This window comes from Lineus longissimus, chromosome 4 (genome assembly GCF_910592395.1).
Source record: "Lineus longissimus chromosome 4, tnLinLong1.2, whole genome shotgun sequence".
NCBI lineage: Eukaryota > Metazoa > Nemertea > Pilidiophora > Heteronemertea > Lineidae > Lineus > Lineus longissimus.
In genome coordinates, this window is record NC_088311.1 from 12538830 (window position 1) to 12561903 (window position 23074).

Sequence of the window (23074 nt, forward strand, 5' to 3'; positions counted from 1 at the left end):
ATTGCATTTTCAGTGAAAAAAATGTGTTTTTGGGCTCAAAAAATGGCCAGGGCCATTGTGCTCACCTCATGTGGAGGAAAGATGGATAAAGAGCATGGTATTGTGTCATGTAGTGTTAGGTTTGATGTAGGTCCAAGCAATTACAATTTCCCCAAAATGGCCAATTTACATAACATTCGACCTCTGTGACCTTGAAAAGTAGGTCAAATCAAAGAAGACCCGGGTGGTCAAGTGGTGAATCATATTGGACCAAACTTTGGTCCCTGAGATCACCTGACTAAGGGGTAAATGTGTACCAAATTTGGTATCAATAGTCATTGCAGTTAAGAAACGTGCCATCGTTACATCCTAACGGCCAATTTACACGATTTGACCTCTGTGACCTTGAAAAGGAGGTCAAATCAAAAACCCGGAGGATATATGATGCACCTTTGCTAGAAGTACCTACCATATTTTTTTCAAAATTTCCCGACTACTATTAAGGGAGATATTGCATATTTTCACTTTTAACAAACGAATCGGACCGAAACTTGGTCTCCAAGGTGTCATTACATAAGGGTACATGTGTACCAAGTTTCAACTCAATAGCTCTAACAGTTACGAAACGTGCCCTGCTAACGGACGACGGAAGACGACGACGACGACGACGACGACGACGGACGACGGACGCCACGGTATGGGATAAGCTCACCTCTGCTAAGAGGTGAGCTAAAAAGGGTGCCGTCTCATAGACAAAGGGTTACTCATTATCCCATTGACTTAATGACCAATTAGGCCAAAAGTCATCACCTTCAAATTCTCATAGAATGTGAACCGGTTAAGCGTTTTTCAAAATTCTTGTAGCATTTGCTTTCTTAGAGCTGGCTCTTTTAATGGAGTGCATTTTGAAACTTGAATTTGAAATATGAGTTTTCTGACTGAACTCCCTGACAGTACACGTATGGAGGATTGAAGTCTATTCCGTTTCACGGATGATCTATTTCCGGACAAACACGCTCGCGCTTTCTCAAAATCACACGCTAAATAACATTTAAACAACACCCTAACCTTTTCAGATGGGCAGGATGGATCATCGATAAGCATTTAAGGCTATTCCCTTATTTTATTCCTACATTCAACCGTCGTTCTTTGCTCAAAATACTCGACAGCTCGCCACTTCGGGGATCCCCCACTTCGGCAAAGAGATACCGCCGCCATGATGCAGGAGGATATGACGTCACCATTACGGGGCGGAGCTTATATGCTAATGTACGTGTCGTGCCGGAGATTTGAAAGCAAATCAGAAAAATCGGCGCATAAAAATGCTTCAAAGTCTTCAAAATTATCCAAATTTCGAAAAGTCTTTGGTGACGTTGAATGGTTGGGGTTATGTTTTGTGGTATACGAAAGAAAGATTTTTGGTTTATTTAGGTGTTTTAGAGAACACTCACAATAATGTTTGTGGGTGAACAGATAGAAGAATGTAGAACTTCCAGCAATCTCAATACGGTCCCAAGACTGTTGGTCTGGGGCCCATAACAAGAGGCCCAAGGGCATGGCGCTGAGGTGGATGACCTAATAACACAGGACTGAGGGTGTAAAGTAGTAAACATCGGCTTTATACTACTGTTTGAAGGTCAAGAGAACACGTTATACCACTAAAATTTCCAATGCAGAGCTGGATGAAATATGACTGAACTAATCATCCATGGTATGTAAATATTACAGGAGGCAACGGAAGATATCCCTAGTTCAGTATGTTGTATTGGTAGCTTTACAGACAAGAAGTGTCAGAGAGGATGTGATTCTCCATGGGCAACTGTAGTATGTCCAGGCAGGGTTGTACAGCACAAGGATACAAAATGCTGTCTGTAATTGAGAGGTATCCTGATAACAGAGGTCAAAATAAATAGAAATGACAAGTTTGGGACTAACACCACTGTCTTTTTTTTTAATAAGGTAGAGATTACAGGAGTCAACAAAATTAACTTTATTTAGAGAAATTGACCTGTCCTGCAGGTGATTGGAATTTACAAAGGGTTGTTTTTCATGACATTGTGCTCTCTGCGTATCCCTAGCGAGTCGATCAGGAACCCAGTCCCATCTATTTATTATTTAGACCAGCGATGACGTCATTTCTGGAGATTCCCTACGTTGTCCAATGAGCGCTTTTTAAAGTGTGCCATTTGGCATGCATTAGCATGCAATGTATTTTATCAGCGCTGCAAATTGCCAAACAGAATGCCGTAGCTACGACAATTTTGAATCAATTTTTATGGGAGTAATATTATTGTGTTGCTTGGAATGTCTACTTTTACTCATGTAAGAATCGTAGTTCTAAAAACTAAAATGCAAACAGAATCATGCCGATTCACTGCACATACTGTGGGAATTCTCCACTTCAAAATAATTCGTGAACAGAGCGTGCACTTCTAATATCGTTTTCACAGAATTGTGGCCAAATTTTCAAGAACTAGTTTCTGAAAGTAGTCCCTTAAGACGTTATGACTACCCACTGAAAGGAACTAGTGATAATATCGCCTACTTGACTTCTTTTTAGCAGAAAATTGGTTACCGTGTTGCAAAATCAATCTTCCATCTTCAGACTGGTCACAGTAGGTATGCTGAAATATAGCCTGGTTCCTAGGCCAATTCCATGCGCAGAATACAACTGCGCAACTATACGTCATAGCCGGGGCTTTTGAATCGTCAAAATTTCAGTTAAATGTGCCTGTAGCGCCAACTGGCGGTGGAAACTAAACTAATTCCATTACAAGTAAAAATGAAAAATTATCAAAAAATATTCGGCCAGATGTGAAAACAATATTTCCTCTGTGGACCGAGGTATGAAGGAATGAAGTTTAAACTTCCCGATGACCTCATTCGCTTAATGTAATAGGTCGGATTGCGCTGATTTTTGGTTACTGAGTCCATCTTGGGTTACGCCTAATTTAGCGTCAACGAAGTGCCTAGGCCTTGCGGTTATAAAATGCCCAAAAGTGACATGGAAGGAAGGACAGGCACCATTTCTTTAGTACTATTACCAGCTTCGCTGACTTTGTCAGCTGAGCTAATAAAAAATGAAAAGGCCAGGGGCCATTGTGCTCACCGGTATTTAGGTAATGACTTAATTGACAATGAGTGTTTCATGAGCTATGACCGAGGAAGACTCTGAGGTACTACTAGTATCAAATCAGACAGAACTTAGCCCAACCTTACCTTTGGGATAATGTGCAACAAATATGAACTTAATTGTCATTGCAGTTAAGAAACATGCCATAGTTAGGCCGCCAAACAGCAAAATCACGGCATTTGACCTCTATGATCTTGAAAAGTAGGTCAAATCAAAAACCTGTATAATATGTAATGTATCCTTGCTGGGAGTACCAACCATAACAACTTTATCGGATACGAATCACTAATGAGCGAGATATCACACTTTTTAGGTTTTCACTTTTTGCCCCCTGGTGTCCAAGTCAAGAAACAGATCAGACCAAAATTCAATGTCAGAGGTAACCTGACCTAGGGGGTTTTGTGTACAAAGTTTCTAGCCTAGCAGTTACGAAACATGCCACAGCTCGCTCAAACGGCCAATTTACGCCATTTGACCTCTATGACCTTGAAAAATATGTGAAATCGAAAACCTCTATGATATGTTATGTATCCTGGCTGGGAGTACCTACCAATAACCGTAGAAAAGTATGGCCTGTTATGTGTAGCACTATGCGATTCACTGATTCATTCAATATTTCAGTCAGAAATCGAATGAATAGTTTCTTTAGTGAAAAATAAATCAAATAAATTGTCAATCGAATCGAATGATAGGTTGTTTTATCAAAAATGTATTGGAAAGAGTTTAAAATATCAAGACCGAGATCAAACAATCTCATTCGATTCTTACAAATCACCTATTCAATATTAATCGCATAATTCGTCATATAGATTAAAGTACATTTCGATATAATCAAATAGTTCTTACAAAAAATTGAATGATAATTTGATTTTAAGAATGAATGTTCGTTTGATTCCATATCAAATGAAAAGCAATATTCGATTTAAAAATCAAATGGTCTATTTGATTTAAATCGAATGACCTATTCGATTTAAATCGAATGAGTATTCGATTTCTAAATCAAATGGTCTCATTCGATTCTGCTCCTATTCCATTCGATTCTAATTGGTTGCTAGTTTGTCACGTGACTATGATTGACCAATCAAAATCGAATAGAAATCTACACAAAATCGAATGACCTATTCGGTTTTAAATCGAATGGTCTATTCGATTCTGCTCCTATTCCATTCGATTCTAATTGGTTGCTAGTTTGTCACGTGACTATGATTGACCAATCAAAATCGAATAGAAATCTACACAAAATCGAATGACCTATTCGGTTTTAAATCGAATGGTCTATTCGATTCTGCTCCTATTCCATTCGATTCTAATTGGTTGCTAGTTTGTCACGTGACTACGATTGACCAATCAAAATCGAATAGAAATCTACAAAAATCGAATGACATATTCAATTTTAAATCGAATGGTCTATTCGATTTTAAATCGAATGACCTATTCGATTTAAATCGAATGAGTATTCGATTTCAAAATCGTATATACTTCTTATTTGATTCTGAAATTGAATATACTTTGATTAAATTGAAAGATTTGGTGTAATTAAAATCGAAAATGCTTCGTTTTTTGACCAGTTAATGCGATATATTTGAATCTGATTTTGATCTATTTCTTTCACCTTTTGATTTTTTCTAAGTTATATTCGATTATGAATTTATAGTGTTTGATTTGATATACAACAAGAACAGTATTTTTTGTTGATAAATGTTTGAAAAAAATCGAATGAATATGCAAAAAAATCAAATGATTGAGGGAAGAATCGAACAAAGTTGATTAAAATCGAATAGATAGGCACAAAAATCGAATTTTAATTGCAATGTTGCTCAAATCGAATTTTGCTACAAAAAACATGCCATAGAAAAGTCATAAAAAAAATCACTAATAAGTGAGATAACCCCCTTTTTGTATTTTCAGTTTTGGCGCCCTGGTGGCAAAGTCAAGAATCAGAGCAGACCAAAATTGGCTGTCAGAGGTCATCTGACCTAGGGAGTCATTCATAAAAACTTCCAAGCTCATAGCCCTTCCAGTTCAGAAACGTGCCACAGTTACACTCAAACGGCAAATTTTTACTATCTGACCTCTGTGACTGTGACCTTGAAAAGTAGTTCATATCAAAAACACGTATGATATGTGATATATCTTTGCTAGGAGTACCTACCAAAAAAATTTCATCAAAAACAAATCACTAATAAGTGATATATCACACTATTTATGTTTTCCGTTTTGGACCCCTGGAGGCCAAGTCATGAATCAGTCCGGACCGAAATTCAGTGTCAAAGGTCATCTGACCTAGGGGACCATGCACACAAAGTTTTGACTCCCTAGCCCCAGGGGTTAAGAAACGTGCCACTGTTTTTGAATTAGGATAAGACGGACGTCGACGACGGACACTGCGCTATTGTATAGACTCACCGTACCGGTGAGCCAATCAGTAGTCAATGAACATATCAGTCAATAACAAACCAGTCAATAGCGGTTCAGTCAATAACGAACCAATTGACCAACAGCAAAAGACTAACTCACCTCTTCAATATTTCGTAACCATTTTGAAATGTTATCAAATGATTTAGCATTAGTAATGTCGTACACCAGCATAATGCCCATGGCTCCTCGGTAATAGGAAGTGGTGATTGTGTGAAATCGCTCTTGGCCGGCAGTATCCCTGCAAACAGACAGAGAAATTGTCAATTGTCAATTCATCCATCAGACACTGTTAGATACGCGGACTGGTCATTTTCTGAAAATGTCCACAGTTTATTTGACTTAATCCATTCACACTGTGACTGATAGTGATAGTAATTGACCCTTGGCATTTTTCTGGAAGAATCGTCAATCAACTCAATGCCATTGTTTGGCAATATGGGTGCAGGTATCACCCTGACTAATCAGACCTCCACTTCTATCCTACTAGCTTTACCCAATGACGACGTCATTTTTCTAATGGGAAAATCCGTCATCGGCAGTCGGCCAAGCAGAGCCATTGAATATAATTGCTAAGTAAACATTTCCAGTGTCCGTAAATGTTTGGAAAAAAAATGTATCTTATTGCCGCTGAAATAAACTTTTTATTGATGTGACTTATGAGTAACTTCTTTATTCATAATGAAATGGCCAGGGCCATTGTGCTCACCTCATGTGGAGGAAAGATGGATAAAGAGCATGGTATTGTGTCATGTAGTGTTAGGTTTGATGTAGGTCCAAGCAATTACAATTTCCCCAAAATGGCCAATTTACAGTACATTCGACCTATGTGACCTTGAAAAGTAGGTCAAATCAAAGAAGACCCAGGTGACACATTGAATGGTTGTTAGAACTAGATGTACCTATGATATAAAATTGGTGCCAATCGGGCAAGTCATTACTAGAAATAATGGCATTTTGAAGAATTTAGGATTTGGCCCCCTCCCTGGAGGCCAAACGGCAAATCAGATCGCACCAAACTTCGGTACCTGAGATCACCTGACCAAGGGGTACATGTGTACTTAATTTGTGATCAATAGTCATTGCAGTTAAGAAACGTGCCATAGTTACGGCCTGACGGCCAATTTACACCATTTGACCTCTGTGACCTTGACAAGAAGGTCAAATTAAAAACCTGTGTGACATATACTGTATGGTGGTTAGATGTACCCATGATATCAAATTGGTGGCAATCGGGCAAGAAGTTAAGGAATAATCACATTTTTAAGGTTTTTGGATTTTGCCACCTGGTGGTCAAGTGGTGAATCATATTGGACCAAACTTCGGTCCCTGAGATCACCTGACTAAGGGGTAAATGTGTACCAAATTTGGTATCAATAGTCATTGCAGTTTAGAAACGTGCCATCGTTACATCCCAATGGCCAATTTACACCATTTGACCTCTGTGACCTTGAAAAGGAGGTCAAATCAAAAACCCGGAGGATATATGATGCACCTTTGCTAGAAGTACCTACCATATTTTTTTCAAAATTTCCCGACTACTATTAAGGGAGATATTGCATATTTTCACTTTTAACGTTTGGCCCCCTGGTGGCCAAACCATGAAACGAATCGGACCGAAACTTGGTCTCCAAGGTGTCATTACATAAGGGTACATGTGTACCAAGTTTCAACTCAATAGCTCTAACAGTTACGAAACGTGCCCTGCTAACGGACGACGGACGACGACGGACGACGACGACGACGACGACGACGACGACGACGACGACGACGACGACGACGACGACGACGACGACGACGACGACGACGACGACGACGACGACGGACGACGGACGCCACGGTATGGGATAAGCTCACCTCTGCTAAGAGGTGAGCTAAAAACCTGAAAAAGCGAGTTTAAAACAACATACGGCGCCTGTTTGACGCGTCTCGCAAAAAGCTGAAATAACGTTGCGAATGTGACGTTCTTCCACGAAGCGCGCTCAGAGTTGAAGGGTGACCTCTACTAGATTATTAATAGCAAGAAATCCCCGGGTCATACGTCATTAAGATTTTAGAACCAATCAGAGTGGACCACCCGCAAGCAGCCGCGACTTACCCGGTCAATCTAGGTCAAGTGTGGGCTATCCTACGATCGTGTGAACTTTTGGTGACGACTTTTTTCCAAACTTCGTTCCGCGGATACAAATTTAGCACAGTGAGTACTTTTTTGAATATACAGTGAGTACTTAGTTAACTGGTGCTGGTCTAAAATTTTCTAAGTCCATAATAGGTCATTATAATATGCATTTTAGGCCCAGATGGGTTGTGCAGGGCCTACATTCCTTTTGAGAAGCATGAATGGGCTAATAATGACAACTTGAGCCTACTGCACATGTCGGCATTGATACCTATTGACTATGATCACTTTCATCAAGTACTCAGAAAGTTTTAATAGCTTGAAATCCGACATGCAGAAAGTCCATCCAAGACTACGATCACTGGCCAGTGCTTTTCATGGAAAATGAATGTCGTTACAAGCTTTTTACAGGGTAAACCCTAAAAAAAGTGGCATTTGAATCAGGGAGGGGATGTGAGATTTTTGCCCAAAAGTTTAACTTGGGGGGTAAAGTAACTAACACTTACATAACCGATGCCATTAACAACATTTACTTATTCACTACTTTGCACTACAACTGTTTTACAATTCCAAGTTGTCGTCAAAATTTAAGTTATCATCATCATTATCGGAGTCTGACAATTCGTTTTCACCAAGCAACAAATCATCACGATAATGACCATCTGGTTGAGGTGTTAAGCCAGCCACTTGAAATGACTTAGCCGCAGACTCAGGAGCTACATCATTCCATGCTCTACTTATAATGCCGAGTACATCCTGTAATGTAATTTTGCGGCAATTTCCGTCAGCCTCAGTTGCATCACATTTCCATAACTTCGCATACTTTCGCATTATAGCTTTAAATCTTCTCATAATAGTGAGATCTAACGGCTGAGCCAGCGATGTACACCTAGCAGGAATATTGTCTAACAGTATGCCTGCTTCAACCATTGGGTAACAGAAATCCTCTGCTTGATGCGGTCGGAATCTGTCCAAAAGCAGAAGGATGTCATTAAAGTCAAAATCGCCAATGTAAGGGAAAAGAACATTGTCCAACCAATGTTGCAGTGTCTCTCCATTCTCCCAACCAGACCTCGAGGATGTGACCAGTACGTTATCTGGAATGTTGTTCAAATCTCTAATCTGACGCACGAAGCCCGGCTGCCTGAAAACAACATGAGCAGGCGGTTTTTCTCCGTTGGAGCCAACTGTCAATCCAACGGTGCACCCGAGTTTGGCATTTCCTTGCGATGTTTTCACATTTACATCTACTGTACCTCTGGTCTCAGCTGTATACATCGGAGGGAAGTCCAACTGAGCAAACGTTTCGTTAACTCTTTACATACGCTAGCCGCCGCTGGTCGGCGCAAAGAACTTACGCTGTTCTCCCAGGAGCCGCCATTACTCGGCTCCATTCAAACAGTGCGAAACTCCGGCAAGCCGACTACAAGCTACTCCAACTTTAATGTATCGTAATTTCTTATTGGCTGGCTCCATGGTGACCCTATTTGAATGGCCAATAAGAGATAAGCTTCTATTTTCTATTCAGGTCACTCCGTTCTAATTTAGTATTCATGAGGCATGAATAATAACGATGTATTGGCGGGATTCCCCAGGAAGTTGACCTCGTCGGCCATGTTTAAACGTTTCTTTAATCTTTTTTTTGATTGACGTGCCGCATTGTTCGGGACCAGCTGGGTTTATTTATGATAGATTTATTTGATTCGAGCTCCGGATCAGAATTTGAAGGTTTTGCAGATTCAGATATCAATGTTTCGGTAGGAAGTGATGATAGTGACTGGGACTTAGATTTTTATTATAAACATTTTGTGTTTACGGCGATTTGTAGAAATTTTTTTCTCTCCAAGTTTGCAGGCCTTGTTCTCGGTTACTTTTCGTTAGAATTCAAAATAAATTACATGAGTTTATGCGGAATTTAATTCTTAGTTACTCCCCAAAATTTTAGTCCTGTACTATGAACAGCAACGGAGATAATATCACTTATGTAAACACTACCTGAAATACGGCCGCCTCAGTGACGCGCTCCCGGGAAACTATATCAGAATAATGACGCTGTGTATTCAGGACTTTGACGCTATGACGCACGCGGGTCTAGCGTATGTAAAGAGTTAAAGTTCAAGAGCGTGTGGACATGGTTGTCAGCTACAGTTTGCCTAACGCCAGTCTGAAATTCTCTCACTCTCTGTGGTGCATCAGCCGGTACAGTGGTGGAATCTTTCGTTTTACGGCGGAAAACAATCTTTTTCTGTTTCATAATATTTGTAACCCAACCCACTGATGCAGAAAACTGGGACCTTTCGGGGCGACGTGCTGCAATGTCCTCAAGTTCATTGTGTGGGAGTTGGCCCCACCAGTTCTGAAATTCAATCGTTGCATCATTAACAATGTCCAGCCGAGAAACGGGCAGGGCAATATTCCTCCGTTCTTGAAAATGCTGGTGCACGATATTCTCAACTTCCGGCCAACAACCATCATGGTCGGTTCTGACTCGCCGGCGTTCTGCATTTTCCTCCACTTGATCCGTCATTTCATCGATGTTCTGTATCCATCTCCTGAGCGTTGTTGGGGATAGTCGATAGCGCCTAGCATACTCATTGACATTTAGAATGCGGCCATGTTCAATTGCTGTTTGGCAATCCAAGGCATGTCGCAGCCTGGCTTCAACAGTGTAACTGTTACATCGTCGAGGGAGACCAACTGCTGCAGCACCATTCTGCTGATCGGTATCATCATCATCATCATCGTCATCATTGCCAGCATCCATCATTGACTGACACATGACAAAGAGCGAAAGCATCAGCAGTAACAACAACGTTGTGTTCCTCATGATTTCAACTTTCTACAGGAATGACCAATATAATTGTTAGGATAAAGGGCCTAGGAAATTACACAACTGCAATTGCCTTTCATACCAACCATTGATTGATAAAATTGGCCACAGAAGACCAGATCAAGAAATGAACATGTAATCAAAACTCTGTCATTTTCTTCATTGAAATGTGATTAGTATAGGCCCTACATGGTCGTAAATCGACAATATCCCATTCTGGGCCTCTATTAGTGACTTAGAAAATTTTAGACCAAGCACCAGTTAAATAAGTAGTCACTGTATATAGATCTAAGTTACATGGTTGGTTTGGAAAAAGAAAATTGTTTTGATAGCGCATTCAGCTGGCAAACTTGGGAGTGCCCGGTGACATTCGCGTCAATGCAGAAACTCAACACAGTGACGCGATAATTGGGCCGTTCCATTTTGCGATTGTCGGCTCCCTCTCCGTGACGTCATCCGTAGTTGGTCACGTGATGGTGATTCTCTATTCTGATTGAATGTATCGGTTCAGAGATTATTTTAATGGGGGTTGGAGCTTGCAATTTTGAAATATTGATTTTTTAGGGGGTTTTCCTCTGTCAAATCATGGCTGGGATTCCCAATTAGATTACAGCTAGCGATGTCCTTTTTGCAACAACTAATGACAGATTTCTGGGTCCAAACCAGATATGTCTTCTTTATTATTCTTAGTGTGTGTCACTTGTTTTAAAGAGCTGCAGAATGAAATTATTGTTGTTTGCTGCCTTGGCATGACATGACACACTAAAGGTCTAGTCCCTTATCAGTTAGTGAGTTACATCTGTTAGTGTTAGCCTGATGGGCCTACTCAGAATAGCGGTTATCATTAAGTAATTCTCTATTTTGCACGTGCACTATTGATCTGAAATTATTGACATTTTGGATGTAACATCATTCACATTCCTGATTATTCATTGCCTTACAGGGAGGGGTGGTAATGCAGCTGCTGCTGGAGAAGTAAATGAGGTTGGAGACCTGTGCGACTGAAGATCTCCATGGACTAATGCTGGACCTAATAGTACTTGAAAGTTGACTTCATAGCTGCTGAAATATAAGGATATAAAGCTGCCAATTAATACACGTGTGCAATGACACTTTATGGCGCTTTTCAATGACTAACATTGAATTCCTGAACTGTGAAATTGGAAGATTTGTAGATTTTCTCTCTGGAATGAAAACAAATGACTGAATTAATGCAATATTCTTAATCTACTCTGTCATACCTTTCCATATATATGTTACACGGCATGGTTCGTGTATCAAAAATATTTCCTCTCTTAGGATGGGCGGCGGCCATCTTGAATTTCAAAATGGCTGCCAATCTGCTGAAAATAGCAACAGAAGTGTTAATTATTGTCCTTGAACCTATATAGAATAAGATTAAGATTATTTTTATTGATTATATGCGCAAAAATTAGTTGTATATAGGTTGTAAGAGGTTTTTATACAATTTTCAATGGGAATCCAAGATGGCCGCCATTTAATGGATACAAACGCGTCGGACGCCATTTTTGATGTTAACAAGAGGCCCAAGGGCCTGGCGCTCAGCTGAGTTAATATCATTAATATCTTCCCGGTGTTTAGTTCATTATGCATGAAAATGGCATGCTCCATGGTATTTGATATCCTTTTGCGTTCACTACGGTACCAATGTTTTTGGTTGACATAATTATGCCACTGTTCATTCCTCAATCCTGACCACAATTCGGGTGAAATCATCGTATGAAAATATTTACCGAAACATGAAGTTTATGCCATGAATGAGGATACTCATTGTCATAGCCTCGTTTACAAGTACGAAGTATTTTCCCGCGAATATTCAAAATTGCTTGGCTCCTTGCCAGTTAAATAACACGTGACTATACACAAAATAGAAAACTTTGATGGAAATTGTAAATCATTTTTTTATCTATCAGGGGAAACAAGCTGATGATGATCAAATAAATCATTCATGAGAAATCGTTTTGTTGCTGAAGCTTGCATGACGAAGTTAATGCTAAACCTTTTCTTGTGCTCTACTGCGCCACCGTAGTTTTCTATTTAGACCAGCGATGACGTCATTTCTGGTGATTCCCTACGTTGTCCAATGAGCGCTTTTTAAAATGTGCCATTTGGTATTGTACAGTATGCAATGTATTTTTTCAGCGCTGCCAGTTGCCAAAGAGAATGCCGTAGCTCCCTCAATTTCCAATCAATTTTTATGGGAGTGACATTATTGTATTGCTTAGAATGTCTACTTTTTACTCTTGAAAGAATCGTAGAACTAAAACATAATAGGCGAACAGAATCATGCCGATTCACTGCACATACTGTGGGAATTCTCCACTTCAAAATACATCGGCGATGTCATCGCGAACAGAGCATGCACTTCCGATATCGTTTTCACAGAAATGTCGCCAAATATTCAAGAACTAATTTCTGAATTTAGTCCCTAAAGACCTTATGACTACCACTGAAACGAACTAGTGATAATATCGCCTACCAGACTACTTTTTAAGCAGAAAATTGGGTACTTGAGTGTCATTGAGCTCCAAGATTATTGCACACAGCGTAAACAACATGCCGCCATTTTGTCTCCGCTTCGGTATTTCGTATGCCGCTTATAATGCACCTTCTCAATTAAAACCAACATAATAAGGCCTTACATCGTTGATTGAATAGGAACACCACACAAAACAAAATAAAGTGGGGGTACAATCGATTACGAAGCTGAAGTGAACAGTGATTTATTCCTGCAGCTACTGCTTTTGTTGTGTAGCTGCCATGTTTTGAGAACTGGCAAATAGGAGACTTCATTGATGGCTGACGTCATCGGGCGGGAATTTGAATCGGCAGAAATAATTAAAAGGCAGGTAGCGCCCTCTCCTGTTAAAATTTTGAACTTTTTCTCAATAAAATAGATTTTCAAGAATTTTATCTTAATATTAGAGCATATTTCGACTAATTCTGCTGCTCCTAGGCCGATATAGGCCAGTTTCCTTCATGCACTCTCGCTCGCAGGAAGTAGGTCGAATGGCGACAAATTTTGTTTTGAAAGTAGAGTTTGACCAGAAGTATCCAGAAATGCAAAATTGAAGTCTCTAGGTCTTACGGTTACAAAATGTGCACCATGGGTTTAACGGACGGATGGATGGATGGATGGATGGATGGATGGATGGATGGATGGACAGACGGATGCCACTGAACAACTTATTTGACAAGCTCGGCTGACTTAGTCAGCTGAGCTAAAAATGGTTTCAGCACACACGTTTTGTCTAAGGACTGACTTTTTAAGTAATTGCAGCCGCTGGTATTTCCCTAGTAAATTGGTAATGATATGATGCATTCTGACCTCAAAGGTCCCTTTATTGTGGCGTAAAATCCTTTCATTGTTTTCCAGTTGATAAATTAGAAAAGGGCGTCAAATTTCAGGCACAGAAATCGTAATATCTTTAAAAGTTGTTGACCGATTTTGAAAATTCAAACAGCTTTGTAATCCTTGTCGTACTGGTTTGCCTAAAAAAACCATAAAAACAACATATTTCAATATTTCATTTTTTAAGTGGGTAAAGCTAATCCTACTGATCATGCAAGGGCCAATACTATAAACATAACAAGAGGCCCAAGGGCCTGGCGCTCAGCTGGATGACCTAATAACACAGGACTGAGGGTGTAAAGTAGTAAACATCGGCTTTATACTATACTGTTTGAAGGTCAAGAGAACACGTTATACCACTAAAATTTCCAATGCAGAGCTGCCAGCTGGATGAAATATGACCGAACCAATCATCCATGGTATGTAAATATTACAGGAGGCAACGGAAGATATCCCTAGTTCGGTATGTTTTATCGGTAGCTTTACAGACAAGAAGTGTCAGAGAGGATGTGACTTCTCTATGGACAACTGTATGTCCAGGCTGGGTTGTACAGCACAAGTATACAAAATGCTGCAGACCATATCCCTGGTGAAAGTATTTTGTCATGTTGAGAAATTAGGTTTGCACCAGGATATAACCAGATCAATCAGAGGCAAATAACCCTGAATAACCAGCTGAATTAGGTTGTGACAGTAGGTGCATCATAAATACTAGAAATAGCGATGGTTCTGGGACTGCAACAACTCAGCATATGGATGGTCAGAATCCAGCAGACAACAAGCAAATGTAATCTGAATCTCAACATCTTTCGTATCTTTTGACTAGTTTTCTGGTCGAGTGAGGGAAACCAGTTGGCCATCTGATATGGCTGGTGGGGATGAAAGCTCCCAATGTTGGGACGACCAATAAATGAGAGTTGAACATTGAATTCCTTTGAAGTGTAGCTTGTGACGAGTCAGGCCAGTTTGTGCATGATTACAACATAGGGGTAACTGGTTATTCCCTCACAATCTACACTAAAAAAGGATTGTTGCAGTTTTGATCTTTCAATTAATTCCTTTGGTATGGTGCAACAAACCAGTCCAGTAGATATATACATGGTCATAGCATACGGCATCGAGACAACCAGTATGCAAGGTCACGGCCAGGCCCAAGGGGTATGACCGATCAGTACTAAGAGTAAAAACGTAACATGCAATAATATCTTTTTAAACTAACTGCCACAGTACGTTTATTTATTCAGTCTTTTTGAAGTAAAAGTATTACAGTGAAAAAGAACGAAATACGGCTGGAATATTATAATGGTTTGTCTTCGGACGGCAAATTCAGCACTGCACCGATGTCAAGGTTAAGACGGTTATACGACTTTGCCGCATCAGCTCCTCGTGGTCAAGCCTCCTATATCCGTGACTAATGCGGTCGCAGAACAGAACAGATGCTGATCATCCCCGTCAGGCTGTAAAACAGAGCGAGGAAATATTTTAACTTCACCAGAAGTTTTATCATTCATTATTCAGACCAACAGACACTGTTACCTGCTAATAGTCTATGAATTTCATTGTCATAATTCAGAACAAACACTTATCACCTTTGCTGACAATATTTTCAGAAGGTGTGTATACATTCGTGTGTCCATTTACACTGCACGTGTATACGTGCTTTACTGTACATTTCTACAGGAGTGAGCAGGATGTACAGAAAAACGATCTCCAAAACTGTTGCTTTCAGCACTCGCGACACGTTAAGCGAGGTTTCAGCAAATATTTTCAGTGAAGGTATATATCATGTGTAGAGTCTGGGTGATTTTGAGACATTCTTAGGTGTTTAAGGCGCACAGTTTGATGAAACTTGCCCGAATTCGTAACTTTTTTGATGAATGTATATCCGCCATTGCGGGGATCTGGAAACTTTCGGATGACAAGTTTGCCTCAAAAGATGGACGTGCTCCCTATAATCACCCAAACTAACAGCGAATATATATTCTTAAGATCCTTTTCTTGACCTCTGATGAGTTAATTTTGTCTGATGCAGTGTTTCAACACAAATTTGAGGGCGATTACAATCACGAAAAATTCACAGTCACCCAGTCCAGAATGCGTAGACGAAATGTCTGTTGGCTCTTCCATGTAGCGGGTATCCTCCCACCTGTTCAGGTCGGGACAGATCAACGTTGAGCAACTTGCCTAATCGGTAAAAACGCGGGAGGCAGTGCTATTACCGGAACGGTTCAGAACCGGCGATTTTCATCAAAAATCACCCGAAAACTAAAAAAGTAAGCAACGGCTGCAAAAATAAAGTACACGTTGTTCGTTAGCAGGTTATGAAACGTAACCTAACCAAATTTCAGGTCGTTCCGTGCGGCAGTTTCGGAGATACGTGTCGAAAACCACATCCCTCGGGTCCTGGCGATCGGCTCAGTAAAAACAATAGACCATATCCACGGAGTTGTGGATATGGTCTAATAACCAGTTTGGGACTAACACCACTGTCTTTTTTTTTAACAAGGTAGAGATTACAGGAGTCAACAAAATTAACTTTATTTAGAGAAATTGACCTGTCCTGCAGGTGATTGGAATTTACAAAGGGTCGTTTTTCATGACATTGTGCTCTCTGCGTATCCCTAGCGAGTCGATCAGGAACCCAGTCCCATCTCTTTATTATTTAGACCAGCGATGACGTCATTTCTGGAGATTACCTACGTTGTCCAATGAGCGCTTTTTAAAGTGTGCCATTTGGCATGCATTAGCATGCAATGTATTTTATCAGCGCTGCAAATTGCCAAACAGAATGCCGTAGCTACGTCAATTTTGAATCAATTTTTATGGGAGTAACATTATTGTGTTGCTTGGTATGTCTACTTTTTACTCACGTAAGAATCGTAGTACTAAAAACTAAAATGCAAACAGAATCATGCCGATTCACTGCACATACTGTGGGAATTCTCTACTTCAAAATAATTCGCGAACAGAACGTGCACTTCTAATATCGTTTTCACAGAATTGTGGCCAAATTTTCAAGAACTAACTTCTGAAAGTAGTCCCTAAAGACCTTATGACTACCCACTGAAAGGAACTAGTGATAATATCGCCTACTTGACTTCTTTTTAGCAGAAAATTGGTTACCGTGTTGCAAAATCAATCTTCCATCTTTAGACTGGTCACAGTGGGTATGTTGAAATATAGCCTGGTTCCTGGGCCAATTCCATGCGCAGAATACAACTGCTCAACTATACGTCATAGCCCGGACTTTTGAATCGTCAAAATTTTAGTTAAATGTGCCTGTAGCGCCAACTGGCGGTGAAAACTAAACTAATTCCATTACTAGAGGTACCGCGTTTGCTGACAAACGCTAGTATATCCGCACTTTGGTGAAATCAGGCTGATTGTAGTGTTATGGAATGGAATAGGCTAGAATAGTAAAGAAGGAAGCTGATGATTGGATTGGCTTTTATTATTATTTTGGGTAGTCTATTTCTATAGCGAGAAATGTCTACGTGAACTCGTTCAGAATGTAGACAGGTCACAAGGCATTTCCAAGTTTTACAACAAAACGGCCGGCAGTCGTCCATCTTGAATGCGAAATCAGCCAATATCGAACTTGACCTTGATATTCAACCCATACGTGCACACCAAATATGAAATGTCTAGGCGAACTCGTTCAGAATGTAGAGAGGTCACAAGGCATTTGCAAGTTTTACAACAAAATGGCCGGCAGTCGGCCATCTTAAGTGCGAAATCAGCCATTATCGAACTTGGCCTTGATATTCACCCGATACACGTGGACACCAAATATGAAATGTCTAGGCGAACCCGTTCAGAATGTAGAGAGGTCACAAGGGATTTGGAAGTTTTACAACAAAATGGCCGCCAGTCGGCCACCTTGAGTGCAAAATCAGCCATTATCAAACTTGGCCTTGATATTCACCCGATACACGTGGACACCAAATATGAAATGTCTAGGCGAACTCGTTCAGAATGTAGAGAGGTCACAAGAGTGTGACATACAGACGGACGGACGACCCGACGGACGGACGACCCGACGGACGGACGGACAATCCTGATAAAAACAATATATCCGAACTTTCTCCGAAAGTGCGGATACAACAAGTAAAAATGAAAAATTATCAAAAAATATTCGGCCAGATGTGAAAACAATATTTCCTCTGTGGACCGAGGTATACTATAAAGGAATAAAGTTTAAACTTCCCGATGACCTCATTCGCTTAATGTAGGTCGGATCGCACTGATTTTTGGTTTCTGAGTTCATCTTGGGTTACGCCTAATTTAGCAGCATCAACAAAGTGCCTAGGCCTTGCGGTTACAAAATGCCCAAAAGTGACAGGGAAGGAAGGACAGACACCATTCCCTTAGTAATATTACCAGCTTCGCTGACTTTGTCAGCTGAGCTAAAAATGAAAAGGCCAGCAGCCATTGTGCTCACCGTATTGATGTTTGGTGGTTCGGAATTCATGCTGGTTAAGAAACATGCTAGTATATAGGTCAAATCAAAGCCGGTATTACACGTGATGTATACTTACTCGGAGTACATAACATATTGCCATTTTTAACTTTTTGGCCTCTTGGTGGCCAAGTCGAGAATCATATATTGGACAGAATTTCAGAGTCAGAGGTTATCTAACCTGGAGGGTCATATGTACCAAGTTGCAAGTTGTTAGCATCAGTTAAGAATCACGCGAGATATACCACTTTTAACCTTTTTCAGTTTTGGCCTCCTGGTGGCGTAGTGGAAATTCAGATCGGATCGAAATTCAGTGTCAGAGGTTATATGACATAGAGAGTAATGTGTACCATATTTCAAGTTCATAGCCTTAGTGTCATAGTTGCACTCAAACGGCGAATTTACGCCATTTGACTTGACCTATGACCTCGAAAAAAATCAGATCAAATCAAAAACTCGTATGATATATGTGGTGTATATCCTTGCAAGCAGAATCTACCACAAAAACTTTATCGAAAATGAGCCACTAGTGTAAGAGTAGCTATACCACACTCTTCAGAAAACGCATCGGATCACAATGTATGCACTGTTACCAACATCGCGACGTTACGTCGTGCGGAGCGCTACGGAGCGGTTACAGGAAAATTCGTCCCCGGATAATTCGTCCCCGGAAAATTCGTCCCCGCAAATTCGTCCCCGGAAAATTCGTCCCCGAGGATAATTGCCCCAAGGAAAATTCGTCCCCGGAAAATTTGTCCCCGAGGATAATTCGTCCCTGGAAAGTTCGTCCCGGCGACATCGTTAGCTGATCGGCAGTTTGGTACATCATACCACACTTCCTATTTCCACAAGAGGGAACTTGCGGTGCATGTTAATATTGTGATATTTTTTGACCAATCAGAGGAAGCTATCCGCTTCACCCCGCACCACGAACTTCTGGAAACGGAGAATAAACAAGTGAGTTTCAACTTCGTCAATTTGACGTTTACAAAGTCCGATTTCAGCCAATCTACGACCAAAAACGCTCATAAAAGCTTGCGGTTAGTTATTTATAAGTCTTAACCCTTTCAGTACTCAATGCTTTTGCAGCCACATACTGAGCCTATTTTAGGCTAATTTTGACCTTTTTTTGAAAGGGTACTGTATGTAATCCTATTGTATTAGACAATCAACGACTGTTTTATTGTATGGGCAACTAATTGTCCTTCATTTTCCACTCAATCAAATTAACCTAATTTTATGCTAATTAGGTCACATAACCTAATTAGCATAATTTCCGGACCGGATTTTCATAGAAATTGGAGATATATCACCCCCTACTGAACTTATGACCTTATGTATGCCAAAAGAACTATTTGAACAGGATAGTACAACATCTTGTGAATATATCAATGCAAGAATATCTGAAATATATGTAGAATTAGAAATAAAATTTTGGGAGAATTTTGAATTTTTTCGGTGAAAAGTCCCAAAAACGACATGCTTAAACTTTTCATGATATTATGACCAACAGAGTAAACAAGGAGCTAAACTTTTGATTCTCTTTTTCTAGGTATGCATAGAAGAGTTGTTTGAAAGAAATAAAACATGTTTTTACTGAATGCTGTGCTTTATTTTGGAAAAAATGTGTCGCTTTAGGGTCAATTTTGCCTAGTTGCGATATGTCCCGATGTGTGACAAATTATGTTCCTTGATCTATTATTAGGTTTATATTCATTAATCTATTATTAGGTTCCAATGGATTAGGGGCTGTCTCTCAATGTTCAATAATGACCTTATTTACTGTAATCAAGTACAGTATGATATAACTCAAAGCAGTGGTCAATATGAAGCCCAGGCTCTCCGGGACAAGTTTTGCAGACGTTAACTGTTCTCGGGGTTTGGCCCTTTGGAGACTGCACCTTCCTGGCATAGCAAACTCTACAACGTTTAGCAGGTGACTGATCTTTAGCGCCTGGAAGAGCAACCTTCTTGCCAGCAAAGTGCCTCCCAGTCAGTCTGTGGACAGTATCATTCAAGGTGACTTGCTTGTTTAGTTTGGGGCTGGCAAGAAGGAGACAGGAGATCACTTTTTTCATGAAATCCAAGTGGTCAGTGGTGCTCCCAGTGTGGAACTTGTACACTTTATGGGCATTGAGTGCACACTGCATCAGTACTCTGAGAGCCAGCTTCCTGTACCATTTATAGGTCTTTCTCAGAGTATGAAATGAATGCAGTTGCTGGTCTACTTGATCCACTCCACCCATATGATGATTATAGTTGTTGATGATCATGGGTTTCATAACTGGATCTCCATGTCTGTCCTTCTTGCCAGTGTCAACTAATGATGCATCACCAAATGTGGACAACATACCCACCTCCTTTGGCTGATTATTTGCTTTATTTTGCTTTGCCCTGAATTTGCAGGCAAGCATGCGTGTTCCATTTCCTGGAACCCAGAATGCGGCATCACCCTTTTCAAGCGGGTGATTTTTTGCTTGGGGGGCATAATTCCTCCTGCCCGCTTTTATAGTTCCACAAACAAATGTCCTGTTTTCAAGCAAATAATCGGCCAAAGCAGGTGATGAGTAAAAATTGTCAATGAATAGCACATGACCATCACCCAGATAGTCCTGCATCGGGTTGGCAGCAATTCGTTCTGTCACTTGCATGTCAGGATTTGGATCATTGTCATTGAAATCAAGGGTTATTCCAGTAGACGTGCATAGTTCATAAAGCTTGATGCCAAACCTGGCTCGCTTTGTTCTAATAAATTGTCGAAAGGCCAGGCGACCCTTGTACAAGACGAGACTTTCGTCGACACTCAGGTTACGTCCAGGTGAGTAGGCAGCTTTGCAGCGGTTTCTCATCATCTCAAGGAATGGCCTGACCTTATGGAGCCGGTCACGGTTTGGGTCATTCACATCGTAACCAGCAGCATTATTGTCACTAAAGTGAAGAAATTTCAACAACACAAAGAACCGATCGCGATTCATTGCCTCACGAAATATGGGTGTGTCGAGTGTATCATCCAAAGACCAGTACATAGGCAAACGAGGCTTATAAATGACACCCATCAAAAGCAGCACCCCTATGAATGTTTTCATTTCAGGAACGGTGACATCATTCCATTTCTGTAATGCTGAATGGGGTTTCAAGACTGTAGCATCTAAGTACTGAATCGCATAACGATTAGTTTCTCTCACAATGTGGGCAATTACATCATCGGTAAGGTAAAGTTCGAAGAAGTCGATGGTGCCAGCATCATCACGTACACGAACTTTCAACCGTTCTGCTCCAGAAAACGGAATATCAGCCTGTTCAAAACGCTGTACAATATCCAAGTCCCAACGTTGTGGAGCAGCAGCTCAAGAATGTCTCTGCTGGTTAGCACCAGCACCGCCATGTTGTCCTCGCCCACGGCCACGTGCTCTGCCACGAGCACGCCCACCAGCGCCACGCCCCCTAGCGGCAATCTGCGCAAGAGGGACGTCATCATCAGTGCTGTCATTACTGTCAAAACTAGCATCATGACCCCCATCATCAGCAGCAGGACGAGGACTACCCCTAACAGGACAAACAGATTGTAGACGACGTCTTGGTGGGGACATATCAGTATCACTACCACTTGGCCCATAAGCTCCCTCACTCACATCATATTCCCAATCAGAGTCCAAGTCTGCATTAGAGTCAGGTTCAAAACCGTCACCTAATCCCAGTCCATCATCCTCACTATCAGAGTCATTCATAAAGCTGTTTACAACATCCTGCAATGGAATTCGGGCCTTCTTACTTGCCATTGTCAAGGACAACACGGAATCGGCAAAACGAAAATATCAACTGACACCACTTCCGCATTTCACGCCCAAGATACACGAGGCCGGTCTCATTCAGTTGCTAGATAAGAGAGCTTTAGTTCTAAAACAGTTTGTAGATGGAAGCACTGACGATTATATCATAATTTCCAGTTAACTGCATGCCACGGGAGCCGTGCCACACGTAAAAAGGGATGGTGTTTTGTGATACGGCTCCCGTATCAGACGTACTGAAAGGGTTAAGAATACAATGAATGCAGTGATATAAAATTATTTTGCCGTTTGATTGATATGAAAAAACGATCGTCAAAGTTTGAAGGTACAGGCTGCTTCAAATGCAAAACGGGTTCGGCGAATCTAAGTAGCGTACTCTCCCGTATTAATTATTGGGATTAGTCACGTGACCCAATTGGCTTGTTGTGATTGGTCAGTTTGCGGGACTGTTCCATTTTACTTCCTGGTTCGGGTGGAGTAGGTTGTTTTTCCATGAATTTCCTGGAATCTTTAATTTAAATCTTATTTTGCACTCAAACTTATAGTTATAGGTTATTTTTTTAATTCAAAGCTTAATGCATTGTCACATGTTAATAAAAATGGATTGGTAGAGGTATGCCTGAGTTTTGTGGTGTCATGTGTCAATTGTGATGGCCTGATTTCCTACTTTTTTCACAGGTTAACAATATAAATGTTTGTTTACTCTTTCTAGGAATACTCCTTCCATCCACAATGACATATCCACACAGTCAGAGAATTGGAAAGGAATGAAGGATGAAGAATCTTTAAAGGAAAATAATTTCATGTTAAGTTGACAGTTGTGCAGTGAGACAGGACTCTGATTTACTATAGTATGACAATTATGTTGGATCAGTGTCTGTTCGAAACTTTGTTCGGATATCATGTTTTGAGTCTGGGGTTTTGAGTTTAAACACATTTCATAGATTTAAGAGAACTGTGTTCATTAGGTAATAGGTA

General features: G+C 40.6%; 1 protein-coding gene across 3 annotated transcripts in view; it reads right to left on the reverse strand.

Annotated features, from left to right (window-relative positions):
- The window catches only part of LOC135485868 (ras-related protein Rab-10-like), a 143782-nt gene that overhangs the window by 57035 nt on the left and 63673 nt on the right, over nucleotides 1–23074 (reverse strand). For all 3 annotated transcript variants that reach the window (XM_064768205.1, XM_064768206.1, XM_064768203.1), the window contains exon 3: nucleotides 5630–5768. In XM_064768205.1, the coding sequence (XP_064624275.1) occupies nucleotides 5630–5768 (139 nt within the window). The remainder of the gene's footprint in view (nucleotides 1–5629; nucleotides 5769–23074) is intronic.